At 42.8% G+C, this 19357-nt stretch overlaps 1 protein-coding gene across 2 annotated transcripts in view; it reads right to left on the reverse strand.

Annotated features, from left to right (window-relative positions):
- CDH20 (cadherin 20) overlaps window positions 1-19357 on the reverse strand; it is a 219336-nt gene that overhangs the window by 44656 nt on the left and 155323 nt on the right. For both annotated transcript variants that reach the window (XM_010336754.3, XM_074383317.1), the window contains exons 2-5: window positions 16519-16921; window positions 7512-7806; window positions 6529-6648; window positions 3912-4079 (exon numbers count right to left, since the gene is read on the reverse strand). In XM_010336754.3, coding sequence (XP_010335056.2) covers window positions 3912-4079; window positions 6529-6648; window positions 7512-7806; window positions 16519-16764 — 829 coding nt within the window. In that variant the 5' untranslated portion in view covers window positions 16765-16921. The remainder of the gene's footprint in view (window positions 1-3911; window positions 4080-6528; window positions 6649-7511; window positions 7807-16518; window positions 16922-19357) is intronic.

Below are 19357 nucleotides of genomic sequence, written 5' to 3' on the forward strand. Positions count from 1 at the left end.
AAAGTGCATATTTATTCTGTTTATGCTTCAACTGTTCACCTTTTCTTTCATGGTCTGGCCCATGTGCTGAGTGCCCATCTCTACAAGCACCTGCTTAGAGGTGGTGGAGACTGGTGATCTATAAAGGGGGAGCAGCCATGGAGAACAAGCTCCAGCAGCTCCATGTGCTGCCCCTCAGCGTGTCCTTGCACCTGAGACTGCCTTGGGCTGCCTCTCCGTGGCCAGACTGTCTCTTCATGCTTCCTGTTTTCTTGTTCCAGAATAAAGTACCAAAATGGTTCTCACTTGTGTAAGAAGCTCAGAGTTGGCAATCTCCTTTTAGATATGGTATCTTGAGCTCACAATTAAATTTAGTCACTTTCACTTCCATGAAGTTGTATTTTTACCAACTTACCTTTTCTGGGGATCAACTTTTTGACATTCTTTGTTATTTTGTCAATCATAATGTGACTAACAAAGAAAAATCACACAATCACGTTTTCAGTATGTACATATTCCCTTTTATTCTAATACGCTTTGTAAGCAATGGGGAAGATTGGGATGTGAGGGCTCGAGTTTCAAAAAGATTCAGGGAGGCTGACAGCACCCAGCTAGCTCATAGCACCCTGCCTTGCACAGGAGAAGAAATGATGCTTGTTCTTTACAAATATGAGTCAGGGAATCTTTAATATTTGTACTAAGCTGGCAGGCGATTGTATTTCATGATTCCTTTCCATTTACTTCCAAAGTTGTTGATGGATTACACTTCGCTGTTGCAGAACTTTTGGGAAAAACAAGCATCTGTCAACAATTTTCCTCATCCCAGGAAAGCTATGTTATATGTTTAAACATCTACATACAATTTCTGCACATGATACATTATGTTATAAATAGAGAGCTTGAGATCTTGATGTTTTATTACATTTGGTTCCATTAAAGGTGACTGAGCTTATTGAATGTAAAATATTTAGATGTGTCATTTTGTTGGCATTCTGTATTCAGCTATAGTAATATTTGTAAAAAAGAAGCAAAATGGAATTCCTACAATGAGGAATCAGAAGATTAATTAGGCAGAAGAGTATATCCAAGAAAAGTTTTTGGAATATCAAGGTCATCTAAACTTAATTTTGGCAAATAGATGGGGAACTATTTAACAAAGAGAGAATGCAAAGTTTTAAAAGGTCAGAAAGGAGAAAGCAGAGATAATGTGTGTAGAATGCATACAGGCACAGAGATTTAATTTTTTTTACATTTCTATTTTGTCTTCCATGAAACATAATCCATAATTCCACTCTATCCTAGAGTCTCCACTAAAACTATATTTTGAAAAAGTGACAACTTAAAATGCATGCTTTAGAATGGTGTTAGGATGTTGGTTTGAGGCTGGGTGTGGTGGTTCATGCCTGTAATATCAGCACTTTGAGAGCCTGAGGAAGGCGGATGACTTGATCTTAGGAGTTCAAGACCAGCCTGGGCAACATGACAAAACTCTGTCTCTACAAAAAATATAAAAATTAGCTGGGCATGGTGGTGTGGACCTGTAGTTCCAGCTGTAGTTGAGCCTGGGGGTTGAGGCTACATTGAACTGTGATTGCACCACTGCAGTCAGGTCTAGGTGACAGAGCAAGACTCTGTCTAAAAAAAAAAAAAAAAAAAAAAAAAAAAGATTGGTTTGGGAGGCAAGACTAAAACCCCAGTAATCCTTGTGTTGTGTTCTGCTATTGTGAAGCTGCTATGCTTGGAGTAACATGACTCATGACTCCTGACAATATGTCCAAACCCATCTACCTTTCAGCTATTAATAACCTGAGCTAGGTAATAACCTGGTTCTTCTGTGCCTTCTGCCTTCATCAGAGACACCTGTCTAGTGTCAACTGTAAAAGCACATAGTTCAAGAGTGTTCAAGAACTTACAGTCTACAGTGTGAGTAATGTGAGCCCTTCATGAAGTAATGAAGATGGAACCCACATGATCACCAAAGCAACACAAAGCCCAACCACGTGGCATTTCACAAACTGTTCCGTGATGCTCTCATGTTCTGCACTGTTGGACCAAGCAACTTAGGAACTTAACTTGCACCCTTTGTGAAATGCTTATCTATTATCCTGCCTTTTCCATCATGAATGCTCAGGAGGACTTTGTGTATTCAATTTGTATGTAAATATTTGAGCTCTTTCTGTGTTTCATAGATACAATGGAAGGTTCACTTGGTCTGGCTGATTCAAAATGCAACTATTCATCTGACATTCTGGCTAGTCTGGCTTGACTCTTTCCTTTTAGTTTAGATATTTTTTTTTAAAGCCCCATTTCCCTAGCTAAGTGTTTCACCTGCAATTGCACTTCCTGCTCTCATTTCTCCCGCTGCTCCCTTCAGGCATCTGCTTCTCAAATTCACGTCTCCATTTCTGGGCTCTGTTCCATGGTCATAGCTCTATATTTCCACTTTCCTTAAGGATGTGCAACCTGATTGTCCTGCTGTCGCTTCATATTCAAATCTGAATCTGTCTCCCTCCTTCGCTGCCACTAGTTCCATTATGCATCCTCTATTTTTATTAGCAGTACAATCCTTCTCCCTGTCATCCAGAGTGAAAACATCATTGTCATCTTTGACTCCACCTTCTGCCATGGTTTTCCCTTAGCCAGGAAGTCAAGAGGCAGAAGCCCCTGTTTTCTCATTTGTCATTCCACTCCTTCTGCTGCTTCCTTAAGTCCTCAGCGGTTCAAGTCTGGGCCACTCTACACACCTCCTAATTGACTCTCGACTCCCCTGCTCCGAGTCTCTGCCCTCGCCAACCCCTCCTCTACGTGGCTACCAAGTCAGCCTTTCTTTTTGTCTCCCTCTTGCTCAAAAACTTTTCTACGGCTTCCACTAGAGACACAACACATTTTAAAGAGTAGGTTTTAATTTTAGGAGTCTTTGAACACAAAATGAAGTTGAAAACTTATTTCTAGGCAGGATTTTTTTTTTCCTCCATGCAGTTTTTTACTGAAATGAGCTCTAGGACAGTAGAGACTTTGTTTTGTTTGTACACAGCTTTGTGTTCCATTCATAGACTAGTGCCTGAAATAAATATTTTTTGAAAGAATGAATGAATGACTTCCCCTTCTGGAATGTTTTTTTCCCCTATCTATATAAACCTGTTTTTACTGTTGTTGTTGTTGATTTTTTTAAATCTATTTTTGTTTGAGAATAAACCTGTTATATTCTGAAACCCTCTGTTGAAATCTCATCCTTCTGTGGAGGCTTCATTCATCTCAGTTTATGCATTCATCTCAGTTTTGCACTATTCAAGTGGCACCAAGTTCTACTATGAGTTAAGTTTTCCTGTGTGTAAAATGTGTCCTCCCAAGTGGATTTGAAGCTTCACAGGGGCAGGGTCTGGAGTCTCAGTGTCTTATGCCCCTCATGCCCAGTGCTCTCACAAAGCAAGTGCTTGGTACCTACTGGACTGATTGGTGAAGATCATCACATGGATGGGTATGTCCATCTAAGCACTGGCTGTCAGTGCATGCATTCTCAATGGAGTAATATTGCCCCCTCCTGGGGAAAAGATAGGTTTGAGAGGGTGTGATGAAAAAAATCTTAGCCATTACAAGTTTGTGGCCCACTAAAGGTCAGCTCTACCCAACAAACCTTATTCCTTAGTATGGAATTTTATGCAGAGTGGGTGGGCATGGCAATCAGGAAAGAAAGTCTAAAAAGATTCCACAAGGAGATGGAAAAAAAGTTTGAAAAACCTTGGTTTAGTACTATGGGAAGCTGGGGCCCTGAAGGGAACTAGTTACGTGAGAATTGCAAGATGAATGTAAGAAAGGAATCCATGAATGATTGAATTTAATGAGGATACCCAAATTGGCCTTTCTCCTGTACCACTGTAAAAGGTGCGTCCCTCTAGGTGGCAGGTCTGTGTTCTCTTGGGTTAGATACTCACTCTGGGGAAAGCGGGGTGGGTTATCATTGACATCCGAGAGTGTGATGTTGACTGTTGTGGTCCCAGCTAATCCTCCAAGCTGCCCTCCCATGTCCTTGGCTTGGATAATCACTTCGTAGTATTCTTTGGCTTCTCTGTCCATGTTCATGAGCGCTGTCCTAATTACACCTGCAGGATAGAAACAACTTTGTTTTTAAAAACAAAACCACAGGTCCCATTTTTTAAAGATTGGTTTCTAGTTGTCTCCTTGGTGCCTAATACCTTGAAGTGAGTTGCAAGTCACCTGTGCTTTTAAATTTGAGGCAAAAATCTCAGCTTCAAAAATGGCTGTACTGAAACCAGTAGTGAATGAAAACTATTTTTTTTTCCAGCGGGAAGAGCTCCAGAGGGCTGGTTTCCTCTGGCAACATTACCTAAAGTGAACAGCAGATGGCAGCAATGTTTCTCTTACAGATCTGGGAACTTGAGGTCCAAGGCGGTTTCAGACAGCGTTGTTTCAAAGAAAACTGGGGGCTTTGGGTCCAGAAAACAAAGCCTCATATGTCTACAAATCTGTGAATGTAGATAATTCTCTCTCAGTTCCTTAGCCCCTAGAGCCCTTGTAATGTGAATGGCTCTTCTTTAGGTAACTCATTCCTGCTTTTTCTTCCCTCCCTACTTACTACCTGTAAACAGAGTTGGAATTCTGATTGGATTTTCCTGTTGCTACATATTCATTCTGTTTTGTGATAGTCTTCTGTTTACCTCTGTGCTTTACTGAATTCTGTGAGCTGGGATATGAAAGATGCTCTGTGAGCTGTTTATTTTTACCATGCATAAGAGATGAACTTCCCCAGACAGCAGGCAGCAGATACGGTTTCATTTAAGAAGAGGGGCCTAAACCACAATCCGCTGAAATGTGTTGTGATCCTGCCAAGGCTGTACAGTAATTTTTTATCTCCCTTTAAACCCTTCAACTTAAAAAAGTTGACTGTATACTCTAGGCAAAGATTAAAGGCTTATTTACTACAGATTTACAACACGACTCTTGGCTAGATAGACCTTTTGCATGAAAATGGGAAAGATTGGGAATAATAATCTGTCCCTCGTTTACCCCTATAGTATATATATACAGCATTATAGTAATAACATTCTCAAATGATGATATATGCAGCATTTTCTTTTTTAAAAGGCCCCCACGGGCACAGTAATAACTATCTGTTCATGTATTTTTGACCTTAACACTACAGATGCCCCCAGGAGCTGTCAAAATAATGTAAGACTCTTCTTAGGATATAAAGGACACATTACCCTCTTCCTCCCTGTATTTTTCCTCCCTGTGGGCACCCCTTCATCTTTTCATTCTCCCCCTTGCCCTTAGTAGAATTGTTAAAGTTACTGTTTTATAGAAGTCCCTAACTGCAACCTTTTTTCTTTCTTCCTCCTCATTTAAACTCCCTTACTTACTACTTTTATGACATAATTTTCTGAATGTCTGGTTCCCCTCAGGACATCTGGGAAAAAAACATTCTATCAGGTTGCTAGTAATATAAATGTATTTTTTCTTTTTCAAATAAAGAGGTGACTTAGAGTGCTTACCATTAACTTTATCCTGTGGCTGCAAGTTTCTTTACTCAAGTTCCTTGTTAATTACTCCTAGGTTCTATGTTTACCCTCATATAAAATGGAAGTAATAATACTTCTATATCTTTTGCTAGTTTTCAAGATTATTGGGAAGCTCAAATATGGCAACGTTTATTAAAGTACTTAATAAAAGAGGAAGCTTGGCACAAGTATAATAATGACATCACAATAACTGCCCAACTCAAACATATTAAATGAAATCTTTCATAGATCCAAACATAAATTCTGTAGTCAAAGCTCTCGGGCAAGATTGGAAAAATAAGCAAACAAAACACCAAACTTCTGTTTGTCATTTTCTGCCACATTGTTTCTCGCCCGTTCAGTTCTCTCTGATGGCATCCCCATTAGAGCTTCCCAATCGGGACCTGCCTTTTGGGGACCACATCTCACATGGTGTTTCCCCTCTCCTCAAAACCTGTCTGTCCCGGCAACCATTCATTTTGGACTGGAACTCTGGTGCGTGCAGAGTAGTCGGTTCAATAGAAAGAACATTAGATCCCATGTCAAGAGACCTCTCTACACTAGATGAGATTTATTAGCTCTCAGTTTCCCAATTTCTTTATCTGTTAAAAAGGTGATGGACTGGATGATTCCCCCAAGGCCTTTTCCAGTTTCACAATCAATGCTTCTAGTTCTCTAATGACCCAGGTGAATGTGTCAATCCTCTTGGGTCTTCATGGGGTTATAAAACGCCATAGTCCCTGGGAATAAATATAACCATAGGATTTTTTTGAAGGCTAGTGGGGAGCCATTTTTTGTGTGTGCGCAGAGGGGCCTTCTTCCTCTCCAGTCAGACACTACCCACTGTCTGTGCATAGCTCTGCTCTTATCCCTCAGGGCAGTGCTAGTTTACTCTCTTAATCCTAAAGCTTATAACAATCTTCTCTGGCTAATATGCTCCATGGCGAGTCCTTGAGAAGGAGTTGGGTCTGTCATAGCAGCAGTTATAAATTGTCAGGGAATAAACACCTGACTGGACCCTTGCATCAGATACCTGTTTTAGAGTCCACAGAAAAATATGGCTGTCCCTGGAGAATGCTGTACACCACCCGGGCACTGTTGCCATAGGTCGGGTCATCTGCATCCGTGGCTGTCACCTGGATGACAGAGGTACCTGGGGAAGAGAAGACGCAGAAACCTGTTCAACTCTAATAGCTAAAGGCCGGATGCAATCCTGGTACATCTTGAAGCATTTGCAAATGTATGTGGTTCATTGGGAGAGTCCCCTTTCTAGGTCAAGCTTTTATAACTCTTATACCTGTTTGGCGGAGATCTGAGTTGTGTTTTAAATTCGGAATGACCGGTAAGAACACAGCCTTTGATAATAACAAAACATTTCTCCCTTATGAATCAAATATTATTCAACCATTTATTGATTTCTCTGTCTGTCTAGCAATATTGTTTTTAAAGAATCAGAACTAAAAAAACCAATAATAGGCTTATTATTATTTTCTCTGGCTGATTCCAATGTTTAAGTAGCTTCCTGCCTGCCAAAGGGCTTGGTCATCATTTTTGGTTGCTTTTTTTGTTTGTTTTTTTGAAATGAAGTCTCGCTTTCTTGCCAGGCCAGAGTGCGGAGGTGTGGTCTCAGCTCACTGCAACCTCCGACTCCCTGGTTCAAGCTATTCTCCTGTCTCAGCCTCCCAAGTAGTTGGGATTACAGGCACGCACAACCACGGCCAGCTAATTTTTGTATTTTTAATAGAAACAGGGTTTCACCGTGTTGGCCAAGTTGGTCTTGATCTCCTGACCTTGCGATCCGCTCACCTCGGCCTCCCAAAGTGCTAGGATTACAGGCATGAGCACTGTGCCCGACCTTGGTTGCTTTATGATTTGTAAGCTGTTCCTCTCATGCTCTCCTGTTCTGAATGTATGTGTGCATATGTGTGTATGTGAGTGTGCTTCTGTGTGCTTGTGTGTGTGATGTGTGTGTGTATAGGAGGTGCTGTTTGTGAAAACAGTGAGTTACCACCTTACCCACTGGGGACATTTCTGGCACAGTGGCGACATAAGGTCCGTCCAGGAACTTGGGCTCGTTGTCATTGATGTCTTGAATTTTGATGATGAACTCTGACTCTGGCTCCATGGGCCTGCCTGTACGCCTGTCTAGGGCTTGAGCCCTTAAAGTATACTGGGCTCTTTCCTCTCGATCGAGCCTCTGAATGGCGTGGATGTCTCCAGTGGTGTCGTCGATGGTAAACACGATGCCAGCACCTTCTCCCGAGAGGATGTATTTGATAGATCCGTCTCCCCTGTCCATATCTGAATGAAGCTGGGGGAGGAAAGCACCTAATTCTCATCATCAAGGTCAACAGGTGTCAGAAATACATTGATTTTCAGTTTGTTACAAACGTATAACCTCCCTTTATATGAGATTTTTAAACTCAAATGTTTAATAAGTTTGTCTACAAAGAACTAGTATGCATTGAACACAATTGTATCAAGGAGTGGATATAGGTTGATGAATAAGCCAAGTTTTCCATGTCACATTCTGCATCCTGAACTTATTATTTAAAAAAAAAATTATTTTCTCTGAGAATTACAGGAAACAGGAATTCTGGAAAGTGTAGATCCCCAATGCTAGAATAAGAACAAGTTTAATAGGAGGGATCCTGCCTTTCCATTTAAGAAAAATAAAAATAAAATAAAATGGATAAGGCTAAACATGTTAAAATGAAGGAATTCCTGTAATTTTTGGAGTATCAAATGGTTTTATGACAATTCTAGTTGGCTGATAAGCTGATAGAAGCAGTCTATAAAAAGGTTAAGGGCACTGCAGTGGGAAAAGTGGGTGACCTCCATGGATTCTTTCTCCCATTCTGTGATCCTAGTTCTGCAGTTTCATTCAGTAGGACTGGGCTTGTGTTTCATGTGTCAAATGGAGTTTAACTGTTGGTTATGATTCTTTCCATCAGTGTGTCTCTCCTTTAGATGGGACTGGTTCTTGTGTTCATAACTGAGTTACTTAAACCTTTTGTGGATGGTTGAGTTAGAAGCATGCTTTTATCTGACCATGCAGCTATATTCCCTCTCAGAATACTTTTTTTTTTTTTTTTGACATGGAATCTTGCTCTGTCACCCAGGCTGGAGTGCAATGGAATGATTTTGTCTCATTGCAACCTCCACCTTCTGGGTTCAAGTGATTCTCCTGCCTCAGCCTCCCAAGTAGCCAGGATTACAGGCATGTGCCACCATGCCTGGCTAATTTTTCTATTTAGTAGAGAGGTGGTTTCACCATGTTGGTCAGGCTGATCTTGAACTCCTGACTTCAGGTGATCTACCCACCTCGGCCTCCCAAAGTGCTGGGATTATAAGTGTGAGCCACCATGCCCAGCAAGGATACTTTTAATAACTCTCAAAAGAAGTCCAGGAGCAATATATTTTAAAAATCCCAGGCCTATAAACGTATTTCTGCATCTATAATATCTAATTAATTGCATTTAGTTTGTGTAGATGGCAAGAACCCTGGAATTTTGGGCAACTCTGTAGGTAATGGTCTCTTTCTAAAGGCGGTAACAAAACAGTTAAATATAGTCAGCCACTCTGTTGTTGCCTGGAGTATTAGCTCTTTGCACAGTTCAGGATGAAGTTCATGAGATTAGTTCATAAAACAGCCAGTATTAGGCTTGGAGCAGGGAGGCCAATATATCTGGCCTGAACACTGTCTAGGCCAGCTACAAATTGAAGGCCCTTGAGGAGTTAATTTATAACCATTAATTTCCTTATATTATAAATGGGAGGACAACACTAATACTTGTGGAGGGTCACTAGGTTCATTAGAGATTAATGCACGTAAGGCACCCAGCACAGTGCTTCTCCCATCATAGGAAAGCCCATAAATGGGGCCGAGCATGATACACGTGCATAGAGAAACGGGTATGAGCACATTCACTTCTCTGCTCCCTGCAGACCTCCAGGAGGGTGATAGAGAGGCTAAAACAACCTGTTGGCTTTTTCGTTATGCCCAGTCTTGTGGCAAAAGCTGCAGAATTCTGCCTGGAGCATGGCAGGGACAGCTTTACTCTGAGGAATAAACGGCATGAACACCAATAAAACACCTGCAAATACATCCACAACGGCTTCCGACACGGATGGGTTTGGAGGTTGTGGCTGGCTTTGAACTGATCTCAGATTGACTCACGGCCAGATCACACAGGCAACGGTTTTGCTGCCTGGAGGAACTCAGCTGTGCCTTATCTAGATAAGGGAACTAAGGGAATAAAATTGACCAAAAAAATAGCTGCGGGCTTTTTTCTATTTATTTGATTTAGAGTATGAAGTTCTCACATTTCCTCATTCAGTATACAGTATTTTCTTTTTTCTTTTCTTTCTTTCTGTCTTTTCAATCCAAATTGTCTAATTATGCAGTTAAAAAAAAAATAAAGGTGCCCAGTTCTTGTTGTGTAGAATAGAAAGCCATTTCATTTGGTCCTGCGTACAAAGAAATGAAAATCTATTCCATTTGGAACTGTGTTCTCAGGCAGAGGGACAGAACTGGGGGGAGAACAAGGGTTTTAGAATAAGTTAAAAAAATACATATGCATGTAGGTGTGTGTTCAGATATATAATACTGTATGCATGTAATTTTATGGCATGTGGCATAGGACTTTTAATGAAATAGGTTTAATTCAGGGCATTGCAGATTAGGTAAGGAAAAATAGAAGCTGACAGAAAGGCCACCCCAGGACTGTTCTGAGGTGCTCTATTTATGAAAACCTTTGGATCCGTGATCCCAGGAATACTCAGCACACCTGGGATCCCTCGCAGCTAAGCGCGCTTTAAGCACTTTAACAAAGGACAAAGGCCCAGCCTTGCTGCAGGTACTCCTGACTCTGGGGGGTCGCCGGGCAGGCTGGTGCCTCCTGGAGTCTGGGCTGAGGCTTTGGCGTGAGGCCTTCTCGACTTTCATCTTGGTGTGGGCCTGACGTCTTGTAAGTGTGCAATGAAACTGTATTGGAAGGAGGGTCTAGGGGAGGGCAAAAGTTCCTTGTAGATGGCGCTAGCCCTGCTTAAAAGAGCTAGGAGCACTTTCCAGGAGGTTCGGAGCCTTGATCTGTACTTGCAGGTGTGAGCAGGAGCAGGGGAGGACGAGGAGAGGAAGGGAGGAGGGGGGAGAAAAGTAGTGGGGAAGGGAAAGGAAGGGAGAGTGATGGAGCCCACAGAGAGGAGGGAGAGGAAGGGAGAAGGGGGAGAGGGAAAGGGAGAAACGGAGGGGGTAAAGGGAAAGAGAGGGAGAGGGAGGGAGGGAGGAGATGAGGGGAGAGGGAGGGAGGAGGGGGAGAGGAAAGAAGATGGGGGAAGGGAAAAGGAGGAGGGAGTGGGTAGAGAACACCCCCAGGGAAGCAGGAAGCATCCCACTTTGAAGCCTGTCAGGATCTGCTTACACAGAAGTGGTTTCTGAGGCCAATACTCCTATCAGTTTGAGGTCTAGTCAGGGGAACAAATCTCACACCTGGTTTCAGCAGGGAGAATTTCCTGTGGAGATCTGGAAGGCAAAACGGAAGCTCCGAGGCATCACAGAGACAGACTCCAGGAAAAACAGCCAGTGCCCCTCTGGCTGGGGCAACACGGGACAGAGGTAAGGACTCTGGCATCTGCAGGTTTGGAGGGGAGCCTCTTGAGGCTGGGCCTGAGACCCCTGAGGAAGGAGTGCTGCCCCTTGGGCTGGGGCCTCAAGACCTTCCAGGAGATGCTCCTGCCTGTCCCTGGTCCCCTGTCCCCTTGGACTCAGACCTCTTAGAATTAGGTGTGATGAGGCTGGGAGGTAACAGGGGCAAGTCCTTTCTCCCCACTCCTGCCTCCTGGGCTCCCTCTAGCACCTTCTACGGGCAGGCAGAACCTACCGGGGAGAGGAGCTGGTTAAACAGGAGAAATTATGGCTTGGAGAGTCTCAGCCCCAGCATCCAAAGCAGAGTATGGTAAGGTGGGCATAGGGTTGAGAGACACCAGCTTAATAACCCATGCAGCAATGCACATTTCATATTCTGCTTTACCAGCCATAGAATACACAATTGGTTTCAAAAATTGCAAAGAACAGACATTAACATCTTTTCTACAAGTCACTCAGCAAATTGGCAGTGTAATAAAAATGTGTTTTATATTTATCCATATTTGATTCAACTAACACTGACTGAGAGCCAGCTATTTGGGAGAAGGTAAGACGCTTCCAAGCGGAGTCAGTGGCACATAGTTATGTACATCTTGGGGAAATATTTTTGTCTCCCTGTAAGAGTCTTTTAGGCAGAATAAGACAGGTGAATGCCTCACTTATTCTAATCATTGTTTAGTTCTTAAGATCTTCAGCCAGAGGAGTAGTGAGTGATGGGAAGTACAAGCAGATTCTGAAGAATCTTAGCTGATTTAGGATTTTGAAAACAAGGGTGATGTTCACGCCTTTTGTTGTCTCTCAGAGTGCCTTGAATAGTTACGAGAACGCAGTGAGTGCTTACAATCTGTCGTTAGGCAGCTTCCATACAGCTGTTAACCTCGGCATGATTTGGACCCACAGATTCTTGCACAAGCATGAGCTCTCAGCCCCCCTCTCTTTGCATACGTCAATATAATCTAGCTTTAACTCGACACTGCCTTGTCCCTGGAAAGCCCAGTGTGGATTTTGTAAGGCCATACCAATTACAGCTGTTAATTGTTGCCATGCTCCTTTCTGAAATAAGCAAATACTCTGGCAAGCTCTCTAAACAGACATCTTCCGGAGCTCAAGGTGACAAGCAGAATGCCTCCGGGAAAAGAGAATGAAAGTGGATAAATTCCCTTTCAAAAGAAAGGGAGGGAAAAGTGCCTGAGTAAGTGAATGTATAATACCTTCTTCATGTAGAGGTAACACACCTGTAGCAGCGTAAAAATCTTCCCTTGGTTGCTGGTGTGAGGATTGGATAGGATGACTGTTGAGCCAGGCGCGGTGGCTCAAGCCTGTAATCCCAGCACTTTGGGAGGCCGAGGCGGGTGGATCACGACGTCAAGAGATCGAGACCATCCTGGTCAACATGATGAAACCCCGTCTCTACTAAAAATACAAAAAATTATCTGGGCATGGTGGTGCGTGCCTGTAATCCCAGCTACTCAGGAGGCTGAGGCAGGAGAATTGCCTGAACCCGGGAGGCGGAGGCTGCGGTGAGCCGAGATCGCGCCATTGCACTCCAGCCTGGGTAACAAGAGCGAAACTCCGTCTCAAAAACAAAAACAAAAAACAGATGACTGTTGAGATGCATGGGTGTCTTGTCTTGGTTGGGGTTATTTGGAAAGGGTGAGCGCTCATTGTGGGTACTCAAGGTGCTACAGGGCTGAGAACTCTCCCTGTCAGAGTTAAAGGGTTCAGGAAGCAGCCTGGCTCAGTAAGATTCCCGATCTCACCTAAACACCACTGACTCCCGTGTATGTCTCCCGGCTTAGTCTAAAGCCTCAGGCCACAGGCTCTTTACAATGTAAAAGAAAGCCAGGGCTTTAGGCTGGAAGTGATAGATGTTTTGGTCTGGGCTTTCACTGCTACCCTTGGTGTAACTTTGGGCAATGAACATAAATAGCCTCTCTGAGCCTCGTTCCCTGTGTTACTTACTTTCCTCGCAGCAGTGTTATGATGATTAAATGACCTGCTTTATGTGAATGTGACCAACACACAGTACTATGCTAGTCCAATAAAACGTTAGCTACCCTTTTCTTCACTCCTCTGTGTGCCCGGCCAGTTCTGTGCTAAGTACTCAGCGTCTTAGCACAGGGGTGTAGATGGGGTGTGTAGACAAAGTTGGGGAGTGGCGTCTCAATTTCTACCCTCAGGAGGAGTGAAGAGAGCCCTAAACTGTATGTGCATATAAGTAATTACTGAAAATTATCGAATACAAACATATTCTTTTCTTAAACTTAGCAGTGGCCGTATGTCTGTTTGGAAGTAATGTTATATAGAGAAAGAGAAGCTAGAAGTTTTCGGAATTCTGAGTAGATGCAAGATAGAATTGTCTGATTTTAAGCAGAAACTTGGAGGAATTTGAATGTGGCCTGATGAGCGGAAGTCAGGGCCTGTCCTGGGTAGAGCAGCAGCGTGGGCACACATGTGGAGTCAGGGACTAACGTGGTATGTGTGGCAGAACCAGCTAAGGAGGTCCAGCTTGATTGGGATGAGGACCTGATTTGAGAAATTGTGCAAGAGGGTTGGGTGAGGGAGGAGGAAGTCCTTGAACTGTGTGCTAGGAGCTCGGACAGCATTCAAGAGCTACAGCGCCCTGTGGGAGGGATGGGAAGAGTCTCTCCACGGGGAGACAGGCAGCACCCACCAACGCAGTTAATCTAATCACAAAGACCAAAGGCTCACAGTCATGACAGAGCCTGGAGAGGAGGAGGTGAATCTGAGAGAAACTGGCACGGAAATATTGGCAGATATGGTGACCAATTGCATGTGAAGTTAAGGAGATAGGGAAAGAAGACGTCAACAAAAACTCACAGGTTTGAGGTCAAAGGATTTGCAGCTGTGTAAGGTATTACTAAATTGTTAGGTTCCCATAATGAACTCCTTAAACTACTGTTACTATTACCACTATTAATATTATTGCTACTATAGTACTATTTACTACTACAGGGTAAAGATAATTAAAGTTTTACTTTGGACTGAGTACTGTGCAAAGTGCTTTACATGCTGTAGCTTATTTCATCCTTACTACACAGCGAGGCATTCATTCCTTAAATATCGTCTTGAGCACTTTCTACAAGATTAATGCTGCGCTAGGCCTTGGTGATAAAATGGAAGCAATGTTTTCACTTTCATTGACTTTCTAGTTTAGTCAGAGGCTTCAGACAATAAACATGTAAATGAATAAATCAAATATGATGGTTGTGATTAGGGCTGTGAAAGGGAGTGTAACAGAGGGGCTTGCCTTGGAGAATGGTCATGAAAGGCATGAGAGAAGCCAGAGGAAGGGCGTTTCATATAAAGGCAGTGCTTGGCAGGATGCAGGAACTGCCGAAGGCCACATCCCTGCAACATGAGAATGAGGGAGAGAGTGGCATGGGCCATGGTTGTATGGGATGGGCCATGGCAGGCTGAACCAGGAAGGAATGATCTTGTAGGCTGTGGGGAGGTGTCTGGAGGATTCAACACACAAGGGGAAGACATTGAAGAGACCTAAGTAGAGGAGTGACTTGATCTGATTTGATTTATAAAAAGACCATAGTGGAGAACAGGCTGGAGAGAGGTACAGGTGGACATGCGACTGGTTGGGAGGCTAGATATTTGCCCAGGTAACAGATAATGGTGGAAGCAGGGATAAGAGCAGGCATCCCCAAACTTTTTACACAGGGGGCCAGTTCACTGTCCCTCAGACCGTTGGAGGGCCGCCACATACTGTGCTCCTCTCACTGACCACCAATGAAAGAGGTACCCCTTCCTGAAGTGCGGTGGGGGGCCGCATGTGGCCTGCGGGACGTAGTTTGGGGACGCCTGGATAAAAGAAACACAGGATTTGGGGTTTATTCTGACATAGGACTAGCAGAATTTGCAGATGGAGAGAATGTGGGGGCAGGGGAAAGGGAGGAATGATCTCCAGGTCTCTGGTTTTAGGAACTGGGTGGTGGGTGGGTGATGGGGGGGACTATGTTTGGGAGAAAAAAGCAAGAGTTTCTTGCTGAACATGCTACATTTGAAAGGCCTATGAGTAAAAAAACGTGGAGATGTCACATGTGCAGTAGTATTTGTAACCCGAAGTGGTCTAAGCCAGAGACAGAGGTTTTGCATTCACTAGCATAGATGTGGCATTCAAAACTGCAGAGGTGGTGAGTCCACCTAGGGAATGAGTGTGTAGAGAAGAGGCCGGGGCAAAGCTGACAAGACCACCCACAATTGGGGTCAGGTGGAAGGAGAGGACCCACAAATGCAGCTGAGAATAAACGGAGGAAGAACGGGATTGTGAAGGTCATGGCACAGAGAGGACAATGAGTCAAGGAGAGACAGGTCATCGCTATCTGAGGTTGTCATAAAACGAAGCCATTGGACTGGGCAGTAGGGAGGTTTTGAGAAGTGATGAAAACATAGCTTTGGGTCAATGGTGGGGACTGAAGCCAGACCCCTGGGTTAAGAAGTAGGTGGGAGCTGAGGAAAGCTGGAGTGGGCAGCACTTGAGAAAGGGCTGTTCTCTCATCCCCCTCATTCGAATTTGAGGGAGCCGAGGTGAAGAGGGCTTGGTGACCTGTCCAAAGTCACTCTGGAAATAATTGGCAGGGCTGGGCTTTGAACACACATGTGTCTGAATCTGAAGCCCATGCTCCCAGCTTCTGCTAAACAAGCATTTATGTTACCATTTGAATGAATTATTTATTTTCTAATTAGTTCCTTGTCTCCCATTCTCGCTTACTTGGTTGCTTTCACAAAATGGTCTCCGATTAACACCCCAATAAAGTAAACAAAGGAAAAAATCCAGGCTTAAAAATGAAATAATGATAGATTAGATCAAGAAAATTCAAGTATAACATTTATAAATATATCCATTTATTGTCTCCAGCTATCCTAAAGCACATGCTAGGATCTTCTGAAATGAAAAATATTTTATTTAGTTTTTTTCATTAAATTTGGGCTTCAGACAATACCTCTGCAAAGGCTCTGAAACCCTACAAAAACACAAAGCAAAAAACCCTGTACTCTTCTCCTTGCATTTCCCAGTTTCTGTCTTCCTCATTCTGTCATCCTCAGACAGCTGCTACTGCCTCTTTCAGGACTTGAATAGCTCGTGTAGGGTTGAGCCTTTTCTTTCAAATCCCAGATCCCAGTTTTTCCCATTCATAACGGAGACATGGGGAAGGAAATAAATCTTTCCTTTGTGACTGGTATCTGACAAAGCAGAAGTTACATTTCAGTTGGGTGTCAAGTAACATACCACTAGTTCCAATTTTTCTCTGGCCTCAGACACAACTGGGTGAACTTTCATATTCAATTCATATTCAGTTTCAATATCCATTACCCAGGTCATTTCCACCTGGCATTTCTTACCTTGCCGACATACAAAGGGTCGGTCCCAGTGTACTCTTCCAGAACGAAAAACTGGTTCCAAACCCAGCTCCTCTTGGTCCGCTGATGTGACTGTGGCTCATCTGACAGGAGCACTTCTAATTCACCTTGTGGTGTTGCAGTACCCGAGAGAACAGTGGTCGTAAGGTCCATCAGTCCCCAGAAGTACAAGGACATGCCAAGTCCAAGCCAGTTCTTTGCATTGCTCATTCTACCAGAAGTCCACATGGGATTGCCAGGTTTTCAGAAAGTAAAGGAGGATGATAAACAACTGGAACTTGAGTATTTTCCAAATAATAATAAAAAAAACTACACAGTTTTTATTGGACACTGATGCTTCCCAAATGAGATCCTGATTCAAGTCAATCTGCTTGAAGTTGACTTCCTGTCAAGATAAAGAAAACACAGTGTGATGATGTCAAATTCTTTCCCGCAGGCAGGTTGCAAGTTTTCAAGAAATGTCAGTAAATATTCAACTTTCTATTCAATGAGTTAAAAAGTCATAACAGGTTATTGCTTTAGAAATGTTTCAGTAATGCCGGGCGCGGTGGCTCAAGCCTGTAATCCCAGCACTTTGGGAGGCTGAGGCGGGTGAATCACGAGGTCAAGAGATCGAGACCATCCTGGTCAACAAGGTGAAACCCCGTCTCTACTAAAAATACAAAAAATTAGCTGGGCATGGTGGCGCGTGCCTGTAATCCCAGCTACTCAGGAGGCTGAGGCAGGAGAATTGCCTGAACCCAGAAGGTGGAGGTTGCGGTGAGCCGAGACCGCGCCATTGCACTCCAGCCTGGGTAACAAGAGCGAAACTCCGTCCCAAAAAAAAAAAAAAAAAAAAAAAAAAGAAATGTTTCAGTAATAAATACTATTTTGATAATAAGACAATGCATCTTGCTATAACCAATCCCAAACTTTGGATATAGATTTGGTGTGAGTAAAGCTGATGAATAAATTTCTTCTCACTTGTAACTTAGCTGGAGGATTATGCTGTATTATTGATTGGCTTGAATTAATAGTGTGCTCTTTGAAATATTTATGATGAGACAGTCTCTTAAACTTAAAAATAGCATTCATTTACAAAATTTACAGCTAATAACTAATATTTCCATTAGCCCAACTGCTTTTCTTTGCTTATTACAAAAGTAGGAAAATCCAACTACCTTTTTTTGTTGTTGTTGTCACCTATAATGATCTGGTGCCTACTGCTGTTATTGATAATGCTAGGAATCTTGGACTTCATTTATAAGCAGCCATGGATCACTTCTGACTTTAATCATTTTCTGAGCTCCTAGTGGATTTCAGGTTTCACACTCTACTGCTTTGGCTTCGAAGCACTGATAAGGGCTGCTAATGTGACCTTTCTAGGTTTTAAATGGTCAGTTAATCATTATATTCTTCACAACAGACTGTAAAGTGCTATTAGTCACATGCCTATGGGAGCAAGCTAAGAGAATCTAGTCAACAAATTTCCTTTCTTGACCTGAAAGACTCATTGAGGCAAAGGGACTTCTACCCTGGGGACACATCTTTATCACTCTTTTGTGGCTATGCAGTCAGATTTAGCTGGTGACCTCATCAAGCTTTTCTTCCTTTACTTGGCTTGGTTTAATAAGATGGCATAACACTCAAGTCAACCTGTCAAAACAACCAAAATGTCTTCTGTCAGCTTAATATTTTCACTGCTAATTTGAAGAACTGCTGTCATCTGAAAACAAACATGTGTATTTGGAGATTGCAGCTCTGTGCAACTAAATGCTACTTCATTTCTACAAGTGGTTTGAAGTGAATGCCTTGATGCTAACTCAGTTCCTACCCTCCACCTGTCATCGTCAGAACTGGTTTCGGCTTCCTCTCAAATACTCATGACTGAAATGTACAAAAGAAATTTTAAAATATTTTATAATTATTTCATACAATATGCCATTTCATTTCTGTATAAGAAATTACTTTCATGAGAAATGATAAAGAGAAAGTAGCTGAGGAGACTATAGAATTTTTGCAACAGAATGGGACACTGTGCCTCTTACAAGCTCCAGCTCTGAAGGCAGATTGATTGAGAAAAAGCAAGCCAGGAGCACCTGAGGGCAATGTGTTTGCTAATAAAGAACAATGGTGCTGCTAGCAGGTGGGTTACCAAATATTAGTGTTTTGTCTCTCTTTTTTAGACTGGTGGACGTCTTCCCTTAGAGAGAAGCCCAGTTCATGTTTCTCTGATTGCTGTGTACAGGGAGATGTTGCGGAAGAAGGAAACTTAACCCAGGAAATGAATTGATGAGAAAAATTAGTGAGAAATAGCTGTGTTGTTTTAGGGACCTAGAAGGCAGACTAAAGGGCATTGCCAAAAAAAAAAAAAAAAAAAAAAGCCATTGCCCGAATACTGTAACTAGTAAAGCATACAGACAATATAGATACTGTATATTGCAAGACGCAATGTATCTGTAATTCCTCAAATTACTTTAGACTAAGAATTAGACAGTTTGGTTACTGGTTCTGTCTTCATTACCTCTGAATTATTTACTTGTTTACTTGTATGAATTTCAACTTTCTCATCTATTAAGCAGGGACAATAATTCTCCCTCCTACCTCAGTGGACCACCACGAGAATCTGGTGGGATCATGCAGGTAAAAGTGCCCTGTAAATGACTGAGGTGCCAGCCGACATTTGAACAGTCAGATAAAGTACCTGCGTCATATGTAAAAATAATGGGGCTAAGCCAGAAATACGTATTTTATGGGCACCTTTGGGGTGAGAATTCTGAAAGGGCTTATAATGTATATCTGTTATTTTTCAGATCTTTACATGTATGTTAAGTACCATCTG

The sequence above is a fragment of the Saimiri boliviensis genome, chromosome 13 (assembly GCF_048565385.1).
Source record: "Saimiri boliviensis isolate mSaiBol1 chromosome 13, mSaiBol1.pri, whole genome shotgun sequence".
NCBI lineage: Eukaryota > Metazoa > Chordata > Mammalia > Primates > Cebidae > Saimiri > Saimiri boliviensis.